The 16868-nt window shown below is 40.6% G+C and overlaps 1 protein-coding gene across 8 annotated transcripts in view; it reads left to right on the plus strand.

Moving 5' to 3' along the window:
* The window catches only part of cita (citron rho-interacting serine/threonine kinase a), a 38772-nt gene that overhangs the window by 16718 nt on the left and 5186 nt on the right, over nucleotides 1-16868 (plus strand). Inside the window, exons 17-45 of one of the 8 annotated variants that reach the window (XM_023284334.3) lie at nucleotides 51-191; nucleotides 349-477; nucleotides 1044-1139; nucleotides 1451-1567; nucleotides 2294-2403; nucleotides 2876-3050; nucleotides 4107-4304; nucleotides 4542-4595; nucleotides 6170-6367; nucleotides 6711-6904; nucleotides 7023-7158; nucleotides 7309-7413; nucleotides 7707-7847; nucleotides 8077-8184; nucleotides 8326-8518; nucleotides 9085-9246; nucleotides 10056-10079; nucleotides 10599-10736; nucleotides 11265-11445; nucleotides 11540-11631; nucleotides 11812-11916; nucleotides 12127-12296; nucleotides 12655-12699; nucleotides 14682-14762; nucleotides 14868-15003; nucleotides 15917-16056; nucleotides 16220-16312; nucleotides 16459-16567; nucleotides 16719-16847. In XM_023284334.3, the coding sequence (XP_023140102.2) occupies nucleotides 51-191; nucleotides 349-477; nucleotides 1044-1139; nucleotides 1451-1567; nucleotides 2294-2403; nucleotides 2876-3050; nucleotides 4107-4304; nucleotides 4542-4595; nucleotides 6170-6367; nucleotides 6711-6904; nucleotides 7023-7158; nucleotides 7309-7413; nucleotides 7707-7847; nucleotides 8077-8184; nucleotides 8326-8518; nucleotides 9085-9246; nucleotides 10056-10079; nucleotides 10599-10736; nucleotides 11265-11445; nucleotides 11540-11631; nucleotides 11812-11916; nucleotides 12127-12296; nucleotides 12655-12699; nucleotides 14682-14762; nucleotides 14868-15003; nucleotides 15917-16056; nucleotides 16220-16312; nucleotides 16459-16567; nucleotides 16719-16847 (3700 nt within the window). The remainder of the gene's footprint in view (nucleotides 1-50; nucleotides 192-348; nucleotides 478-1043; nucleotides 1140-1450; nucleotides 1568-2293; nucleotides 2404-2875; nucleotides 3051-4106; nucleotides 4305-4541; nucleotides 4596-6169; nucleotides 6368-6710; nucleotides 6905-7022; nucleotides 7159-7308; nucleotides 7414-7706; nucleotides 7848-8076; nucleotides 8185-8325; nucleotides 8519-9084; nucleotides 9247-10055; nucleotides 10080-10598; nucleotides 10737-11264; nucleotides 11446-11539; nucleotides 11632-11811; nucleotides 11917-12126; nucleotides 12297-12654; nucleotides 12700-14681; nucleotides 14763-14867; nucleotides 15004-15916; nucleotides 16057-16219; nucleotides 16313-16458; nucleotides 16568-16718; nucleotides 16848-16868) is intronic. The other 7 variants (XM_023284335.3, XM_023284341.3, XM_023284337.3 and 4 more) reach the window with 7 other exon arrangements.

A 16868-nucleotide genomic window follows, 5' to 3' on the forward strand; every position in this document is an offset into this window, starting at 1 on the left:
GTTTGTCTTGGGACTCACTAACAGCCTTTGACCTTTTGATTTTTCCCCAGGCAGTGAAGGCGAGCACAGAAGCCACTGAGCTGCTGCAGAATGTCCGGCAGGCCAAAGAGCGGCTGGAACGAGATCTGGAGCGCTTGCGAGGCAAAACCGACTCTAGTGACACATTAAAGCGCCGCCTGAGAGAGACAGAGGTACCAGACTAAACCCACTATGCTAAATCATGCAGATTTGTTAAATATTGCTTCTTTGTTAAATATACTTTTTTGGTAATTGGACCATTCCAGCACAAGTCACTACTAGAAACTTGTCCATGCAACTTGTCTTATGTGATCTTTTTGGTTGTGTAAGCAGGAGGGCAGGAAAACCCTGGAGAACCAGGTAAAGAGGCTGGAGATGGTTGAGCGGCGGGAGAATAAGCTGAAGGATGACATTCAGACCAAATCCCAGCAGATCCAGCAGATGGCTGAAAAGATCCTGGTGAGAGAGCTACAGATAATGCTTGCTAATACTCTGCAGCGCTCCACCCCTAATTTCACCCCACAACCCGATGCCCACTCCTCCCACTGATCCAGCCCTCTCCCAATCTATCCTCATCAGTTATCACATGTCTATGCTATACACACTTTTCTTTAGAGAACTGAGCCCTCACAAATGGCTACTAGTCATCCAGTGTGAGTGCGTAGATAGATTTTGACATAGATGAAATAACTAGTGTCAACATGAGCAGGCAACGCTTCAGTCGACTGGTGGATTTCCAGCTTTTCAATGCAAGTTCCATTTTTTCTTTTGTTTTTCTGTATTTGGTGTGAGAGCAGACTTGGAATAGTTTTTGCTTTGTTTTTCAGTAGATTGTGCCATATTGTCTTCTGTAAATCCTGGGTTTTAGGCTGCTTAAGTAAACACCCCAGACTTATATTTCATCTGAGTGTTGTTTTTGTATGGAATACACAAGAAAAATTTTTTCTACATTACAGCTTGTAGTATAATTGTGTGTTTACAGTTATGGTATTAGATATATCCAATTGTACTTGTAAATTCTCCAGGAACTGGAGGAGAACCTGAGGGATGCCCAGTCAACAGCTCAAAGAATGGAAACCCAACTGGTTCAAAAGGAGAGGCTTTATGAAGACAAGATCAAGGTGCATAGATGTAATATTTTCCAGACCACTGAGGATATTTTTGAAATGTTTATATGTATATTTTTGCAGTAGTCTCTCTGAGTCAGTGCTGACATTTTAAATCAGTGTTGTTGTGGATGTAAGGCAAAGCTGTCACATGTTTTACGGTGAGATCTGACACCGCACTAATTAATGTATCCACACCAGGTTGTACATTTACAACCATGTCATGAATGATTGCTTTATCACATAGCAGATTACAGGCTTAAACCTAAATATGAATTTGCCGAATCAAAACTGCCACGTCTAATATTCACGGGTTGTGACTCAAGGTTCTGGAGGCCCAAATGAAGGCAGATCTGGCTGACAAGGAGAGCCTTGAGGCCAGAAGGGCGCAGCAGGAGGAGGAGTCGAGGGAGAACTGCAAACTTATCAGCGAGCAGAAAGCAGTAAGACAACACATCAGCAGTTTTTGAAAGTCATATTCCTCTCTGGGATTTGCTCTTAAATTATTTACTGAGGTCTGCAGGAAGCTTGATTTAAACCAACTAAGAGTAATTTTGGAATATTAGAGCAGGAACTGTATATACAATTGTCCGGCTTAAAATTTTCTGTTGTTGTTTTGTTTTGTTATGTTTTTTACCTCATTTGTACTATGAATGTCCAAAGCACTAAATGCATAAATGTCAGTGAAGTTAAGACTTGTTTGTAAAAATAATATTTTCTTCAGAGATTCTTCTGAGAATATGACAGCCAGACTCAATCCATGTTTTTCATTTCTGCTTCTTTATACGGTAGTTTGTTATAGTAGTTCAAATGTATTGGAAAGTACAGTTAAAGAAGAGCGATTAAATTGCAGTATGCTTCATGTTGCACTATAAAGCCTGGGCTTAAATTCTAATCTGGTCAATGTGGTAGAATTGAGGCTGTTAAGAAGCTTTTAGAGGTAGTCATCTGACATTGACAGCAGACGATTCAGGTAACACCTTAATGGACTCTAACAGGATTTTGCTGAAGTACAACATTCTGTTGCCTATAAAAAAATCTTCCTGCTGAAATATGTGTGTTCCATGATTCTTAGTAGGACTTGGTTATCAATCAAAGAAGAACATATCCTTGCATTTGACTCTGTTTGGATGTAATTTACAGTATGTTATTGTGCCTCCCTCCTACAGACCATTAATGCTATGGATTCCAAGATGAAGAACCTGGAGCAGCGTATTGCTGAGCTGTCAGAGGCTAACAAGCTGGCTGCTAACAGCAGCATCTACACCCAGAAGAATATGTAAGTTAACTAGAAACTCTGCCCACACTGCGCTTTCATGAGAGCCCCCATGCACACTGCCTCTGTCTCCAATTGCTTCATTAGCGTGCACTCCCAACAATATGAGCAATGGCTGATATGTTGCCCTGTGCATAAACTGTGTGTCATCTCATAGGTTTAATATTGGAAATGCAGCCTTAACTAATCTTAATGAAGGAATGTACTTAAGGAATTTTAACAATAATTTATTGTCAACAGAATTCTCAAGCTTGTCTTTACTAAAATGAATTAGCTACAGTACATTGCACTAAGAACAACTGAGGTTTGTTCTAACTTTTGGTTCACATAACTACTACAGAATGTATTTGACTTAGACTTGTAATTCTAAAGTTTTTATATTTTAAATAAATGCTGTGCTACTCAAGAGCGTTTTGAAAGATGACTGCTTCTAAACAGGCACTATAATAGGAATCTGTGTGTGTATTTTTGTCAGGAAAGCCCAGGAGGAGATGATCTCAGAGCTTCGACAGCAAAAGTTCTATTTGGAGTCTCAGGCAGGCAAGCTTGAAGCCCAAAATGCCAAACTGGAGGAGCACCTGGAGAAGATGAGTCAGCAAGAGCAGACCAAGAGAACCCGGCTGCTGGAGCTGGAGAGCCGGCTGCGGGAGGTGAGGCAACAGGAGGCAGAGAGACAGTGCAAAATCTGTTAGCTCAAGATTAAGTAATTCACTTTAACAGGCCCACAGTGTAGCTTTACATCATTACCATCCACAAAAGGGATTAAAGCAACTGATCAGCAAGCAAGCACAGATACCTTTCAGATAAACAGCTAATTAAATACAGGTCTGTAATGGCACTCTTTGCAAAATTGCCAGTGGCTTTTTTCCTTTGTTATCTCCGGAACTATGTTGTTGCATGGCTGACAAAAGCTGAGAGAATATTCTATAACCATAAAAAAACAAAGCAGGAATTTGTTGCAGTCACCACTTTACTCTAAAAGTGGAAGACTGTTTGATGATCACCTAAATAATTAATATCGCATTAGGTTTAAGTACATAATGTTTCTCCACCACACTGAGAAAGACACTTCCAAATACATTATTTGTTTGTACATTCAGTGCAAGTCTGCATTATAAAAAGAGGTTTTGACATAATTGAGGACCACAATGTCCGTTTTCTCCTGAGAGCTCTCACCCCCTGGTGAGCTGTCTGACGATGTTCCTGTTGGACAGCTTGCTGACTGGATGTCATATCTCTACCTCCACACTCTTCCCTACTGAGACGTGATACACAGATTGGCACTAATTGCAGACCTCTCAGCACCCTCACTTGCAAACACACATACACACAAATGCATACATTCAACTTTGATTGCCTGTTCCTTCTCTGTAGCGTCAGTATTCTATAGAAAACCTGAATGCACTCATGTCTATTCATTTTTTCATATAGTTTGCATTTCTGTGTCTGATAGTTGAACTTGTCCTGAAATCATCTAATTAATCTCCTTTTGTGCTTTTTCCTATCCCAACTTGACTTGCATAACCTAAGATTAATTAAAATGGCATACTTTGTCTAGCTTTGTCGTTTCATTACTATTGTCCTGCTTTACACCTACAGTTTGGTGCTCTATGAAGGTTAAAATAGATATATAAATACAATCTGTTACAGGTCTGAGTTACTATAATATGAACACAGTATTCACCCTTAGCCTGTCTTTCTTGTAGATGGGCTTAGAACATGAAGAAGAGAAACTGGAGATCAAGAGGCAGGTGTCAGAGTTGACCCTGTCCCTGCAGGAGCGCGAGTCCCAGATCAGCAGCCTGCAGGCTGCACGTCTTGCCCTGGAGAGTCAGCTGCAGCAAGCTAAGACTGAGCTGGAAGAGACCACTGCTGAGGCTGAGGAGGAGATCACAGCCCTCAGGGTAAGACAAACAAGCACATATGTGTGCAATCAGTCACTCACAAATGCAGGTGCAGATGCATTCAGTACATTTTGATTTAAGTCTGTATTATAAATGCAGTAAGAAGGAAAGTTCATGTTACATTTTTAAACAATCTGTTTTGAATAATGCCGTCAGCAATACGTCACTCCTCATTATAGTTTCTGTTACTCAGATATGGATGTATTTTTGCTCTTCATTTGTTCTTGTTTCTCACAGAATCACAGAGACGACATTCAGCGCAAATTTGATGCCTTGAGAGACAGTTGCTCAGTAAGTGCTGCCACGGGCTTTTGTCTCTGCTTTCAGTGGCAGAAGAATAATTTGTCAAATGATTTTCTAAGACCTTTGAATGTATGGTGATTCATGTGCAACTCCAAAAGTTCATATGAATGTAACAATGTTGTCCACTGAATCATGTGTCAGGCATCAAAATGTAGCTATTACAGAGCATTGTTCAACTTTTTCTGAACACTTGATTCCAGGATTGTTTAATACATACACTTGGTAAAAAATTTTCTTACAGTTGTCACAGACATGAATCCTTTTTAATGCACTGATTCATAGTGTAGCACATTATTCCAGTTACACACTGTGCATTGTACGACTTTGTAAACATGAAGAACTTTAGGCACATCAACTATTTTCTTTGATGTCACTGTTACTTTGGTTCTTTGCCTATTTAAAAATAATGAAATATCCATTGTCATTTGAACATATATCTTTTTTGATAAAGTTAATAACAGACAAAAATGCTTTTGTGCTTTGCATTCTGTACATGTATTCAGTCAACAAAATTGAGCTATTCCTATTGAAGAGTGAGTCATTATATCAGGGTTGATACATCCATTCAATTCAATTCAATTCAGTTTTATTTATATAGCGCCAATTACAGTCAAATTGTCTCAAGACGCTTTGCAGAACCCATATGCCTGACCCCCAGAGCAATCCCCAAGGTGACAGTGGCAAGGAAAACACCCTTTTAACAGGGAAAAAACCTTGAGCAGAACCCGGCTCTAATGTGGGGGGACCCATCTGCCTGCTGGCCGGGCGGGTTGAGAAGGACAGAAGAGGTAGAGAGGTAGAGGGGTGGAGAGGGTGAGGGATGGGAGAAGAGGGAGGTGGGGAACAAGGAACATATAACACACCATCTGTCCATCCAATATCTATACACCGCTTAATCATCATTGGAATTTGGAGTCTATCCCAGCTGACTTAAGGTGAAGGCAGGGGACACCTTGGACTGGTTGCCAGTCTATCGCAAGACGACACTTCGAGACAGACAAGCACACTCACATTCACACCTACGGACAATTTAGAATTACCAGTTAACCTCAGCATGTATTTGGACTGTGAGAGGAAGCCGGAGTACAAGGAGGAAGAACATGCAAAAATGCAGAAAGCTCCCAGGCCAGGACGTGAACCGGGGATCTTCTCAGTGCTAAACACCAAGTCACCATGCAGCCCAGGGTTGATGCAGTACTTTTTTTTTCGCATTTGCTGTGAAAGTAATTATTGACAGGATTAATATCTTATGCTCAACACATCACTTTATTTAACCTGAAACTAAGATATCTAGGGAAAATGAATTTGATATTTGGCATCATGAAACACCAGTTTACCACATCTTCGTACCAAAGATTTTTGTTACTAGTGGGGCTGGGATTAACTGTGTTTTTATTGTACATATTGTAGCTGTAGATTATCTACAAGAAACAGCAGCCCAATGACTTAAATGGTTATGACAATTATTCTCCACCACTCCAGGCTTTTGTTGCCAAAACCTTAAAATATCTTCGCACTTCCACAAGCAAGGCTAACACCTCTGCCTGTTTGTGTTGCCTCAGGTGATCACTGACCTGGAGGAGCAGCTTACACAGCTGAGTCAGGAGAACGCCGAGTTGAACCGGCAGAACTTCTACCTGTCCAAACAGCTCGACGAAGCATCAGACGAGAGGGAGGATCAGCTGCAGCTCAGCCACGAAGTGGACCGCCTGAGGAGGGAGGTGGCTGACCGTGAGATGCACCTCAACAATCAGAAACAGGTAACACACACATTTACAAATTAGAGCAATTAAAGTACATTAGCTGCTAACCTCAGGTCGAAAGATAAGGTGGAAAGATATATTACATAATTAAAATGATATTATTCGGATATTATAGTGATATGAGTAACTGATTAATGTCAATGTCTGACCTGGCCTTCTTTTTGTATCTTTAACCTGAGATACTAATTTTCACAGCCACAGAAATGATGCTGTAACAATTTAGCCTAATAATACTTGGACCATGTGCTGTTAGTGAAAATTCAGAGACAACAATCACGTGGTATCACCAAAAGCTGTGAAAGATGTTCTTTTCAGTCTGTTCTTTCATTTATGCTCTCAGAACATTGAGACGCTGAAGACCACATGCAGCATGTTGGAGGAGCAGGTGGTGGAGCTGGAATCTCTAAATGATGAGTTGCTGGAGAAGGAGAGGCAGTGGGAGGCTTGGAGAGGAGCTTTGGAAGATGAAAAAAGCCAAGCTGAGAGACGCACCAGGGACCTGCAGAGACTGCTGGACAATGAGAAGCAGAACAGGTAACATTGGAGCATCTACATTCTTACATTTACATGTACATAGAAAATGATATTGTATACCATTGTATTTATACATTAAATGTTTAACCATTATGGCTTGTTATTGTGCTGTTCAAAGGCTGCGTGCAGACCAGCGCAGCAGTGAGTCTCGCCAGGCAGTGGAACTGGCAGTCAAAGAGCATAAAGCTGAGATACTGGCATTACAGCAGGCTTTGAAGGAGCAAAGACTGAAGGCTGAAAGTCTGTCTGATACTGTGAGTCTGTTCTCTATAGTCTAACTTTAACTATCTTCACTCCTTTAAAATAAGTGTCTGGCCTTGCCACAATCAACAAATATGCATTTTATTAAAATGGAAAATCAACACTGGGTTGTGTCACCAGTTAATGTGTTCATGTTCTCACAGCTCAATGATCTGGAGAAGAAGCACGCCATGCTGGAGATGAATGCCCGCAGTTTACAACAGAAACTGGAAACAGAGAGAGAACTGAAACAGAGGCTGATGGAGGAGGTAGAAAATCAAATACAACCAACCTACATAAAATACCTACACATAACTTTCATTTTATTACATTTAATTGACATGTTATTCACTATAACTCACTCATACACATTCAGACTGTTTTTAGCTAAGAAATATACTTAAAATCCTTTTTAAAAAAATTTTATGCCTCTGTTTAAGACATCTGTTTGGGATACATATCTGTTTATGTGGGTTAATTATATTTGTGTCCACTTTAAATGTGGCTGATTTTTAAATATGATTTTCTTATTTAAATATTTGTGTGATGGTGTTCCACGCAGCAAGGGAAACTCCAGCAGCAGATGGACCTCCAGAAGAGTCATATTTTCCGTTTGACCCAAGGCCTGCAGGATGCCCTGGACCAAACTGACATGCTCAAGACTGAGAGGACCGATCTGGAGTACCAGCTGGAGAATATACAGGTGCTCGATGCAATGCTTTTGCAATTAAATGAAATACAGTTGTCTCTGGGGAGAAAGAGAGACCTAGTTAGATATTAAAATAGTGCAACTGATGTTGGCAAGTAACAAGCTATCTCAGTGGGACTAAGAGGACAAAGAAATCTTCAATCATATGTTCCCAAAGAGAATTTTTTTTAAGGTTTTCTTCAGAGGTATTTCCTTCTCTGAGCTCTTGTTTTCCTTCCTGCAGGCGGTGTACTCCCACGAGAAGGTGAAAATGGAGGGGACAATCTCCCAACAGACCAAACTAATTGACTTCCTTCAGGCCAAAATGGACCAACCCACCAAAAAAAAGAAGGTATTTTGATGATAACTATGTAAAAGCTATATTAGATTGACAATCAGCTTCAAGGTATGCAGTGTTGTTTATGTGTAATATTAGTATTGTCAACTGTGCATATTTATAAATGAAATTCAGTACCATTCCCTCTATGAACAGGGTATATTTGGTCGACGGCGGGAGGATGTAGGCACCACAACTAACGGGGCGGTGGCTCCACAGCCCCAACCAGCAGTTCCCATGCAGTACAGTGACATGAAAATGGCATTGGAAAAGGAGCGCTCAAGGTGTGCAGAGCTGGAAGAAGCACTGCAGAAGATGAGAATAGAACTGCGATCCCTTAGAGAAGAAGGTAGGGACAGCCCTCTTACACATCGATATAGCAGAATCTCTTAGATTTTATATCCTAATAGCATCCGTAGACAAGCTGAGTCCCAAAATGTCCAGGAGTAAGATGGAAAATCTCTGCCAACTTCACAAATGTTGTCTGTGGCCAAGCCAAGATTCTGATCCTCCTACAGAAGAGGGCAAATGTCTCAAGTACAACGATCCTGTATCAAGTATCTGAGTCTCTGAAAACCTGTTTTTAAACTGTTGTCAACACTAAGTCAGAGAGATGTTGATTTAACTCCTTCAATCTTATTTTTCCCTCTGAACTCATACCACCAAAAGTTGAAGTCTGCCATCTGAGAAATTACATCAGTCAGCTCAGGAAATTCTGTTTTATGCTTCATCCCTTATCTTTTCCCAGACATGTTTTAACAGAGTTACCATGGCAGCATCTTGCTCCATTACCTGCCAGGTCCTATGAGGTTAATTTCAGAATCTATTCATTTTTTTGGTAATGGAGTCAAATGTTTCCATCTTAATAGCTACTGATCTAATATTAGGTTACTTTATTTGCTTCTGTTGATGCAGCGGCTCATTTCAAAGCCCAGGAACATGTGGGTTCTTCCACACCAGCCCAGGCTCGGCATCAGATCCTCATGTCGGCCATCGTCAAATCCCCAGAACATCAACCCAACCCCAGCAGCCTGCTCAACCCCTCCACTCGCTGCAAGGAGACTTCTACACCTGAAGGTTAGTGTAATAAACACACACGGATAAATCCGGTGCAACCTCTAGCACATCAGCCTGAATTCAAACCATGGATTTCCTGTTTTGAGGCTGTATACTTTTCCTCACAGGAGCATTCGACCTTATGCTAACAAATGGACTCCCTGGTCACTTGTTTTGTTTATGTGGTGTGTTTTATGTGTGTTCTCTCAATGGCCAGTTTTACAAAACAGGATTATAAAGTGAAATAAAATGGATAACTATGCTCAGTGCATTTAAGCCTGGAACTCATTCCGAACCAGGAACATGGACTAAAGTTTAAAAAAAACAGATGGACAGTTTTGGGTTTTATTCACTGTGCATTTATCCAACTAACGCTGTAATCCTGCTTGGGCCTGTCTCACAAAGTGAAGCAACAGTGGATTAGCCAGGTAACATTGGTTTTAATCCAAGCCTTCTGCTATCACAAAGCTAAATTGCAATTTTTATGGAGTTGATCACCATGGAAACTGAACCTTTGCAGCATATTTCACAGCTGCGTAGCCTGTTCAGTAGACCACATCCAAAAGTGTAAACAACCCATTGTCTAATAAGCTCTGTGTAAAAAATCTAATGACAGTCCTGAAAGCACTGCATTCACATGGAAGTGAAAAGCTTACCAGACCAATCGAATCTCCAGCTATAATCTTTAGAAGCCCAAAAGAAAATATTTGGCTGGGATAGTTAGACTTGCTTTGTGAATCAGGCTCTTAAATGTCTGTGTTCTTTTGCTTTCACTTAGCTATTGTTAGACTGCTCTCTCCTTTCTGTCTCTTTCCTCTTGCTCCTCACAGAAAAGAGGAGGGTCACGTTTGAAAGTAAGTTAGCAGTCACCATAGTGTCTCGTCAAACAGTTAGGAGCTCATCTACTGTACATGCATGCTATACTGTGCACAGGCATGCTCATTATCACACTGTACATCTGTTTTATTGTCTGTTGGCTCCCTGTAACTTGACCAAAAACTTTTTTCTTATTGGTCAAGAACAAGGTTCTTGTCTCTTTTTGTACCATCATTCCTGGAGTCATAATTTAGATAGCATATGGTAGCATAAGCAGTTTTTCACCTAGAAACATTTTCTTACATCCCATGCTCATTGGCATGCGCAGTCTGATTCTGATTGACTATTTTGGAATACAAGAACATTCATATATACCATTTATCTGCAATTAAAATTCATTATTCAAATTGACCCATATGGCTTAAAAACAGGATCTCATTCAGCTGTTGCTGACTACCACAGCGATTAAGCCTGTAACAAAATATTATGGTGCCACATTTTCCTCACTTCAGTAATTCCTATCACTGCCCACTTCTACTTCTCCTTTTGCATTGTAGAATTTGGGCGTCGTGTGAAAGAGAGAATGCATCACAACATCCCTCATCGTTTCACTGTGGGCCTCAACATGAGGGCTGCCAAGTGTGCCGTCTGCCTGGACACTGTGCATTTTGGACGGCAGGCTGCCACTTGTCTAGGTCTGTATCCTGCCCTGTAGCTGGGCAGACTGAATGTGAAAATATTTAAATATTTCAGAGGACACGTTATTGGCCAGCCTTGACAAAAATACTGGAAATAATTCTTGTAGCACAGCCATCACATTAGTCTCCTTCACATGGTGGAATCAGATTTTCTTGTTTTGGCTGTCGTCTAAATTCCCACTGTTATGAGTCATAGAAAAGAAAAATGTGCAAGTTTGATGCATTTGCAAGCCAACAGTGTTGAGGCAGTGTAAAAGCACACATGGTAATGTGAAAAACACAATAACCTTCCTATTGTTATTGGCACTTATTGTGATAACAAGTGCAGAAGAAATGATGACAGCTTTTTGGATATTTTCATTGTGATAATCCCTACCACGCGGTGCCTATGTTCTCTCAAACATGAATCTTTGAAAAACTCTTGATTGTGACATTTTAGCTACCTTGGAAATGACAGGACTCTATTACAATAGTGTGTAATGACCTGAGTGAGAATTTTTGAGCCCTCTCTCTGTCTTCTTGTAGAATGCCACACCCTGTGCCATCCTAAATGCTCACCATGTCTTCCGGCCACCTGTGGTCTGCCAGCTGAGTATGCCACTCACTTTTCAGAGGCTTTGTGCCGAGAAAAGGCAAACTCACCTGCACTACAGGTCAAAGAGGCCAGTGGGCATGTTCGCTTGGAGGGATGGATGAAGCAGCCTAGGTAACTATTTTGGTCCTTTCATGCCATGTTGAACATGTGCAATACATTGCATAAGCAACATTGAGTGTGTGTATGTGCATATTTGCTTACATAGAAACGGCAAGCGTGGCCAGCAGGGCTGGGAGAGGAAATATGTGGTTCTTGATGGAACCAAAGTGTCCATCTATGACACTGAGCCCAGAGAAGGTCTGCACTATTTTTTAATTATTGCATTTTCATTCATAATAGAAGCAATACTTTTAAACTTGACAGAAAATTGCCGATCCAATCTTTAATGAGGTAGTTTTGTCATAATTTAACTATATATGTTGGCATGTAGATCAATACTGCAGAATCCAATAGAAATCAAGCTGTGTTTTTCTTCAGACTGCATGAAGGCTGAGGAGGAGTTTGAGCTCTGTCTGCCTGACGGAGAAGTGACCGTTCATGGAGCTGTTGGAGCTTCTGAGCTCATCAACACTGCCAAGTCAGGTACTGGATCAATACTCGCTAATCCTGCTACACTCAGACTATTCTGGGATTGAAGTGTATCATCTTCTCCCCAAATTTTAAATTGAATTCTTCTGTCCCTTCCATACTTTTAATCCCAAAATACAGTAAAATGTTGACAGTTCTGCTCAGCTGTGATATTAAGCCGCTTGCAGAGTAGCCAATCGATCCATCTCTTGTGTCTGCACACAGACATTCCCTATGTGTTGAAGCTGGAATCACATCCCCACACCACATGTTGGCCAGGCCAGTCCCTCTACTTCATGGCGCCCAGCTTCCCTGACAAGCAGCGCTGGGTGGCGGTACTAGAGTCTGTTGTGGCTGGTAGCCGTGGATCTAGAGACAAAGTGGATGCTGATGCTGTAAGTATCATATGTGGCGTATTAGATGTTTCTTTTTGTTTCAAGCGCTCAAAATTTAAGCTTACTTTAGTGTATCTGAGGTGTAACAAAAGCCCAATGCCTCCTTCATACAACACAAGCTTGGTTATTCAGCCCATTTCAAATGGTAACTTTGGTGTGAAAATTGGGAAAAATATATTGAATGCCTCCATTAAACATCAGCCAGTGCCTTCACTTCTTTTTCTCCCCCTCCCTCTTCTTTCTCTCTCTGCATGTTCTCAACATCCACATGTTGTATTTGTTGTCATTGTCTTTGTTTATGTGATTATACTGTGCGTGTGTAAATCCATTCAACTCGGTTGTGTGAATCATATTATAGGCAGGTGTTTCTAAAAGACAGAAGAACCTATCCCCTCTGGTTCAGGTACAGTAAGCAGCTGCACGAACGCTTGGGCTTCAGTCGACCGACCGACTGAGCATGCAGTAGCCATACACATCTACACATTTGACACAGATGCTCTTTAGTGCAGGTCAACACAGTCTCAGAGTTGGTTACTGAATATGATGTGTGGGAATAGCTGCCCTTAAATAACAGCTGCATTCACACATAAAGTTACATAGTGCATGGGTGTGAACAGACTGCTGTGCACCTTTGACTTGGTGTCCTTTACTATGTCATGCATGCTTCTGCAAAGGCCATGCACTGCTTAAACCCCCTTCACTGAAACATGGCAGATGCTTAAACACACACACACACACACACACTTAACTTCAGTATGCAGACAACTGCTATTGGTGCTTATGTGTTTGTTATAGTTTTAGAAGAGGATTTTAGTCTCTCCTACATTATGTGCCAAATGACCCTTAAAAATTATGTTGCATTTTTTCCTGAACTGTGTGTCAACATTTCTCCTTGATTAGTTGTGTTTCCAATGCCAATATGCATTTAAAAGTTTAAAATGCAGCTTTTTTTGCTTGACAGCACCACACTGCAACTGACTATTAGACCAATGTGTGAACATCTCTTTTCATAACCACAGGCAATAATATATTTCTCTAACAGCCTCCACTTTTTTAGACAGGCTATACACAAGATTTTGCAGGATAGCTGAAGAATTTTATTCCCATTTCACCACAAGGACATTAGTGTGGTCAGACATTCATGTTTGGAGATAAAGCCTCTAAACCATTATTTACTGCGAAAATATCCCTGTGGTATTCACAGAGTTTGTGCTTGATTGTTTGATTGATGTGTTGGCTAAGAGCTACGTTCCAGTGAGTTCATTACAGCCATGGAACATATAAATGTTCTTATACCATGGCCTTTTGCCATTGAAATGTTACATGTAATCAAACTTAAAATGCCAGTTGTTAGTGTATAGATGTAGCTGAGATTGATCTTGCTTTCCTGTTTCAAATGTTATAAAACATAGTTCCAGAGTCTGAGATTTTCTGCTGTTTGTTAGTCAACATCTAGCTAAACAAGAAGGAGTTTGCAAGGCTTTAACTAAAGTTATATAACCCTGACAAGTTTTAAAACTTGTCAAGGAAAAATAGCAATGCGTAGTGAATAAAACTGTATGTCCAGCAGGGATAAAGTTACATAGTTCTCTCGCTCTCTCTGTCTCTCTCCCTCTTTCTCTCTTTCTCTTTCTCTTCTCTGTCACAGACACTCAGATAGTTGCCTTCTCGATGTCTCTCTCACTTCCTGCCTCTCCATATTTCTTTATTTTCTGTTAAGTTTGGTTGGATTTCCTCCTCAGTCTGCTCAAATCTCCCCTGCAGCTTTTCAGCAGCCTCTTTCTTCCTCCTATTGTTGGGTCATTTGGACTTCCAGATTCACTCAAATATGATACACATTTAAAAGGATGTTGCCATGGTTCTCACCGTTAAGCTCTTTGTCTTTTGTTTTTGTTTGTTTTTTGTTACACAAATAACCCATAACTCCAGATTCTAAACCTGCAGTTAAATGCTGGCTACATTATAAATTAAAGGTGTTAGGGAACTAAAAGTTATTCCACACCTTCCAATCATCAGAATCTAGGATTTTCATTGACCATGGTATAAAAACGTGAAACAAGACAGTGAGTTACTTTGTAAAACAAAACAGAATTGTGTTCATACTTAACTGTCGTGAAAAATATCAAACAATGCTTTGCCCAACATAAAAAAATAGTGATTTTATTGCATCTTTGGAGGAAATATGTCAATTTTCTGGATCAGACATAGCGTCAACTCAACCTAATAACGATCATAGAATAATTTGGTGTTTGTGAAAGCTTTCTGGCTGCCATCTTTGCTGGGTTAGCTTGTCTTGCTTTTAAGCAACTGGTCTGCAGGAAGTCATCTTAACCAGCCTCCTTCCCCTGCTCCATGTCTCTCTCTTTGTTTTTCTTGCCTCGATAGAAACTTCTGGGCAATTCTTTGCTAAAGCTGGAGGGAGACGACCGTTTGGACATCAACTGCACTCTGCCACTCACTGACCAGGTACAAAGACAAAAACTTGCAGCAAACAAGGAATCTGAATAGTTATCTGTTCTCTGACTGCTATACAACCATTTCACTTTTTAAATTCCTCTGTCTTCCTTTCAGATTGTCTTGGTTGGCTCTGAGGAGGGTTTGTATGCGCTGAACGTTATAAAGAACTCTTTGACCCACATCCCTGGCCTGACCTCCGTCTTCCAGATCCAGATCCTGAAGGAGCTTGACAAGCTGCTAATGATCACTGGTCAGTACGCGGAGGCCATTTAAATACAGGGTTTCTGCGGGGCAATAAAAAACATTAACAGTCATTAAATTGATTTTGCGAAAATTAAGGCCTTAGATGGCATTAAAAATCATTAAATTTGATTCTCAGTGGCATTAAAAATTCTTTCTGCAGTTTTCAAGAAATATATTTGATAATAATAATATAATAATATGTAATTATAGACTGCAATTTGTCAGATATGTGCAGCTGCGTAAACATGCAGAAGCATTGCGATAATTGTTCTGACTGGTCAGGTACAATTGCCAAAAACTGCATTTTGGAAAGTGGCCGGCCAGTTGGGCCAGGTGGAGGATAGCTGTGAAATGGGGAAATGCAAATTCCAGCAAAAATGGCTAGAAAACGTGGAATTCAGAGACTGACTGCAGCCTGTCAGTGGTCAGGGGTGGTTTCCAGATTCAGAAATAGTGAAATGTAGGGACAGTTTTCATATGAAAATTATCTTTTACGAAAAAGCAAACCTGTGTAATTTGTTGAGTTCACGGTCATGGCATTAAATAGTATAGCATTAAAATGGCATTAAAAAGCATGAAATTTGACTGGCTGATTTCTGCAGAAACCCTGAAATAACATTACAAGTCATTGCAGATCATTTTGATTCTTAAAATAATCTCTCATTTCAGTAAAGTTTTTACTATAATGCCAGATCATTTATTTCACACTACACCTACATTGTGTTTCTCTCTAATAAACAATTATTCTAAATACAAAACTGATTTTCCTTTGAAATCTGATAACCCTTCGATGTACTTTAACATTATGGCTTACTCTTTTAGAAACTGTCTCATGTAACTGGGAATAATTGTGTATGAATGTACTGAAGTAAGGAGCCGATTGCTTGTAGATATCATTATACATTTGATGTGTCATTCAGGGGAGGAGAGGGCTCTGTGTCTGGTGGAGATCAAGAAGGTGAAACAGTCTTTGTCACAGTCCCATCTCCCAGCTCAACCTGACCTCAACCCCTTCATCTTTGAAACGGTGAAGGGATGCCACCTCTTCTCCTCTGGAAAGGTGAACCAGGTTGCTGTTGCTTACACCAAACCAAATCCCTCTAGACTGTGATTCAGTCAGAGTTAATGAGCTCACATCACATCACAGTAATAGCACTGCAGTGTGCTGTCTGATTGCAGATATTTACTGCTGTCCTGATTGCAGAGTTGTTCTTTCTTTACAGATTGATAATGGGACCTGTATCTGTGCCGCTATGCCCAATAAGATTACAATTCTGCGACATAATGAAAGCCTCAACAAGTTCTGCATCAGAAAGGTGAATGAACCGTAAATGTGAACAGCTAATAGATGATGTCATAAGGGCGAGTGTTGTATCAGTGTGATGTTCTGTGTTTCTTCAGGGAGTAAGGAGTTTGAAAAAGTGGCACAGTCACAGTTACAAACTTTTGTTTGTATTTGCAGGAAATTGAAACATCCGAGCCCTGCAGCTGTATCCACTTCACTGGCTACAGTATCATCATCGGCACCAACAAGTTCTATGAGATTGAGATGAAGCAGTATGTGCTGGAAGGTAGGTCAAATCCTCTACCGATGGTATCATTTTTTTCTTAATATTATTTCTTGGCAACCCCAAGTCTGCGCGAGTGTGATTCTGTCGCTGTGTGGCTTCAGCTTTCACACCTGAACGAGCTCACTGATCCTGACGATCCTTTTTTCTACAGAGTTCCTGGATAAAAACGATGTGACGCTCGCTTCAGCTGTCTTTGCTGCGTCCTCCCACAGCTTTCCAATCTCCATCATCCAGGTCACGACGGCTCCACAGAAGGATGAATACCTGCTATGTTTCCATGGTTAGATATTTCTCTGTGTGG

This window comes from Amphiprion ocellaris, chromosome 5 (genome assembly GCF_022539595.1).
Source record: "Amphiprion ocellaris isolate individual 3 ecotype Okinawa chromosome 5, ASM2253959v1, whole genome shotgun sequence".
In the NCBI taxonomy this organism is placed as follows: domain Eukaryota; kingdom Metazoa; phylum Chordata; class Actinopteri; family Pomacentridae; genus Amphiprion; species Amphiprion ocellaris.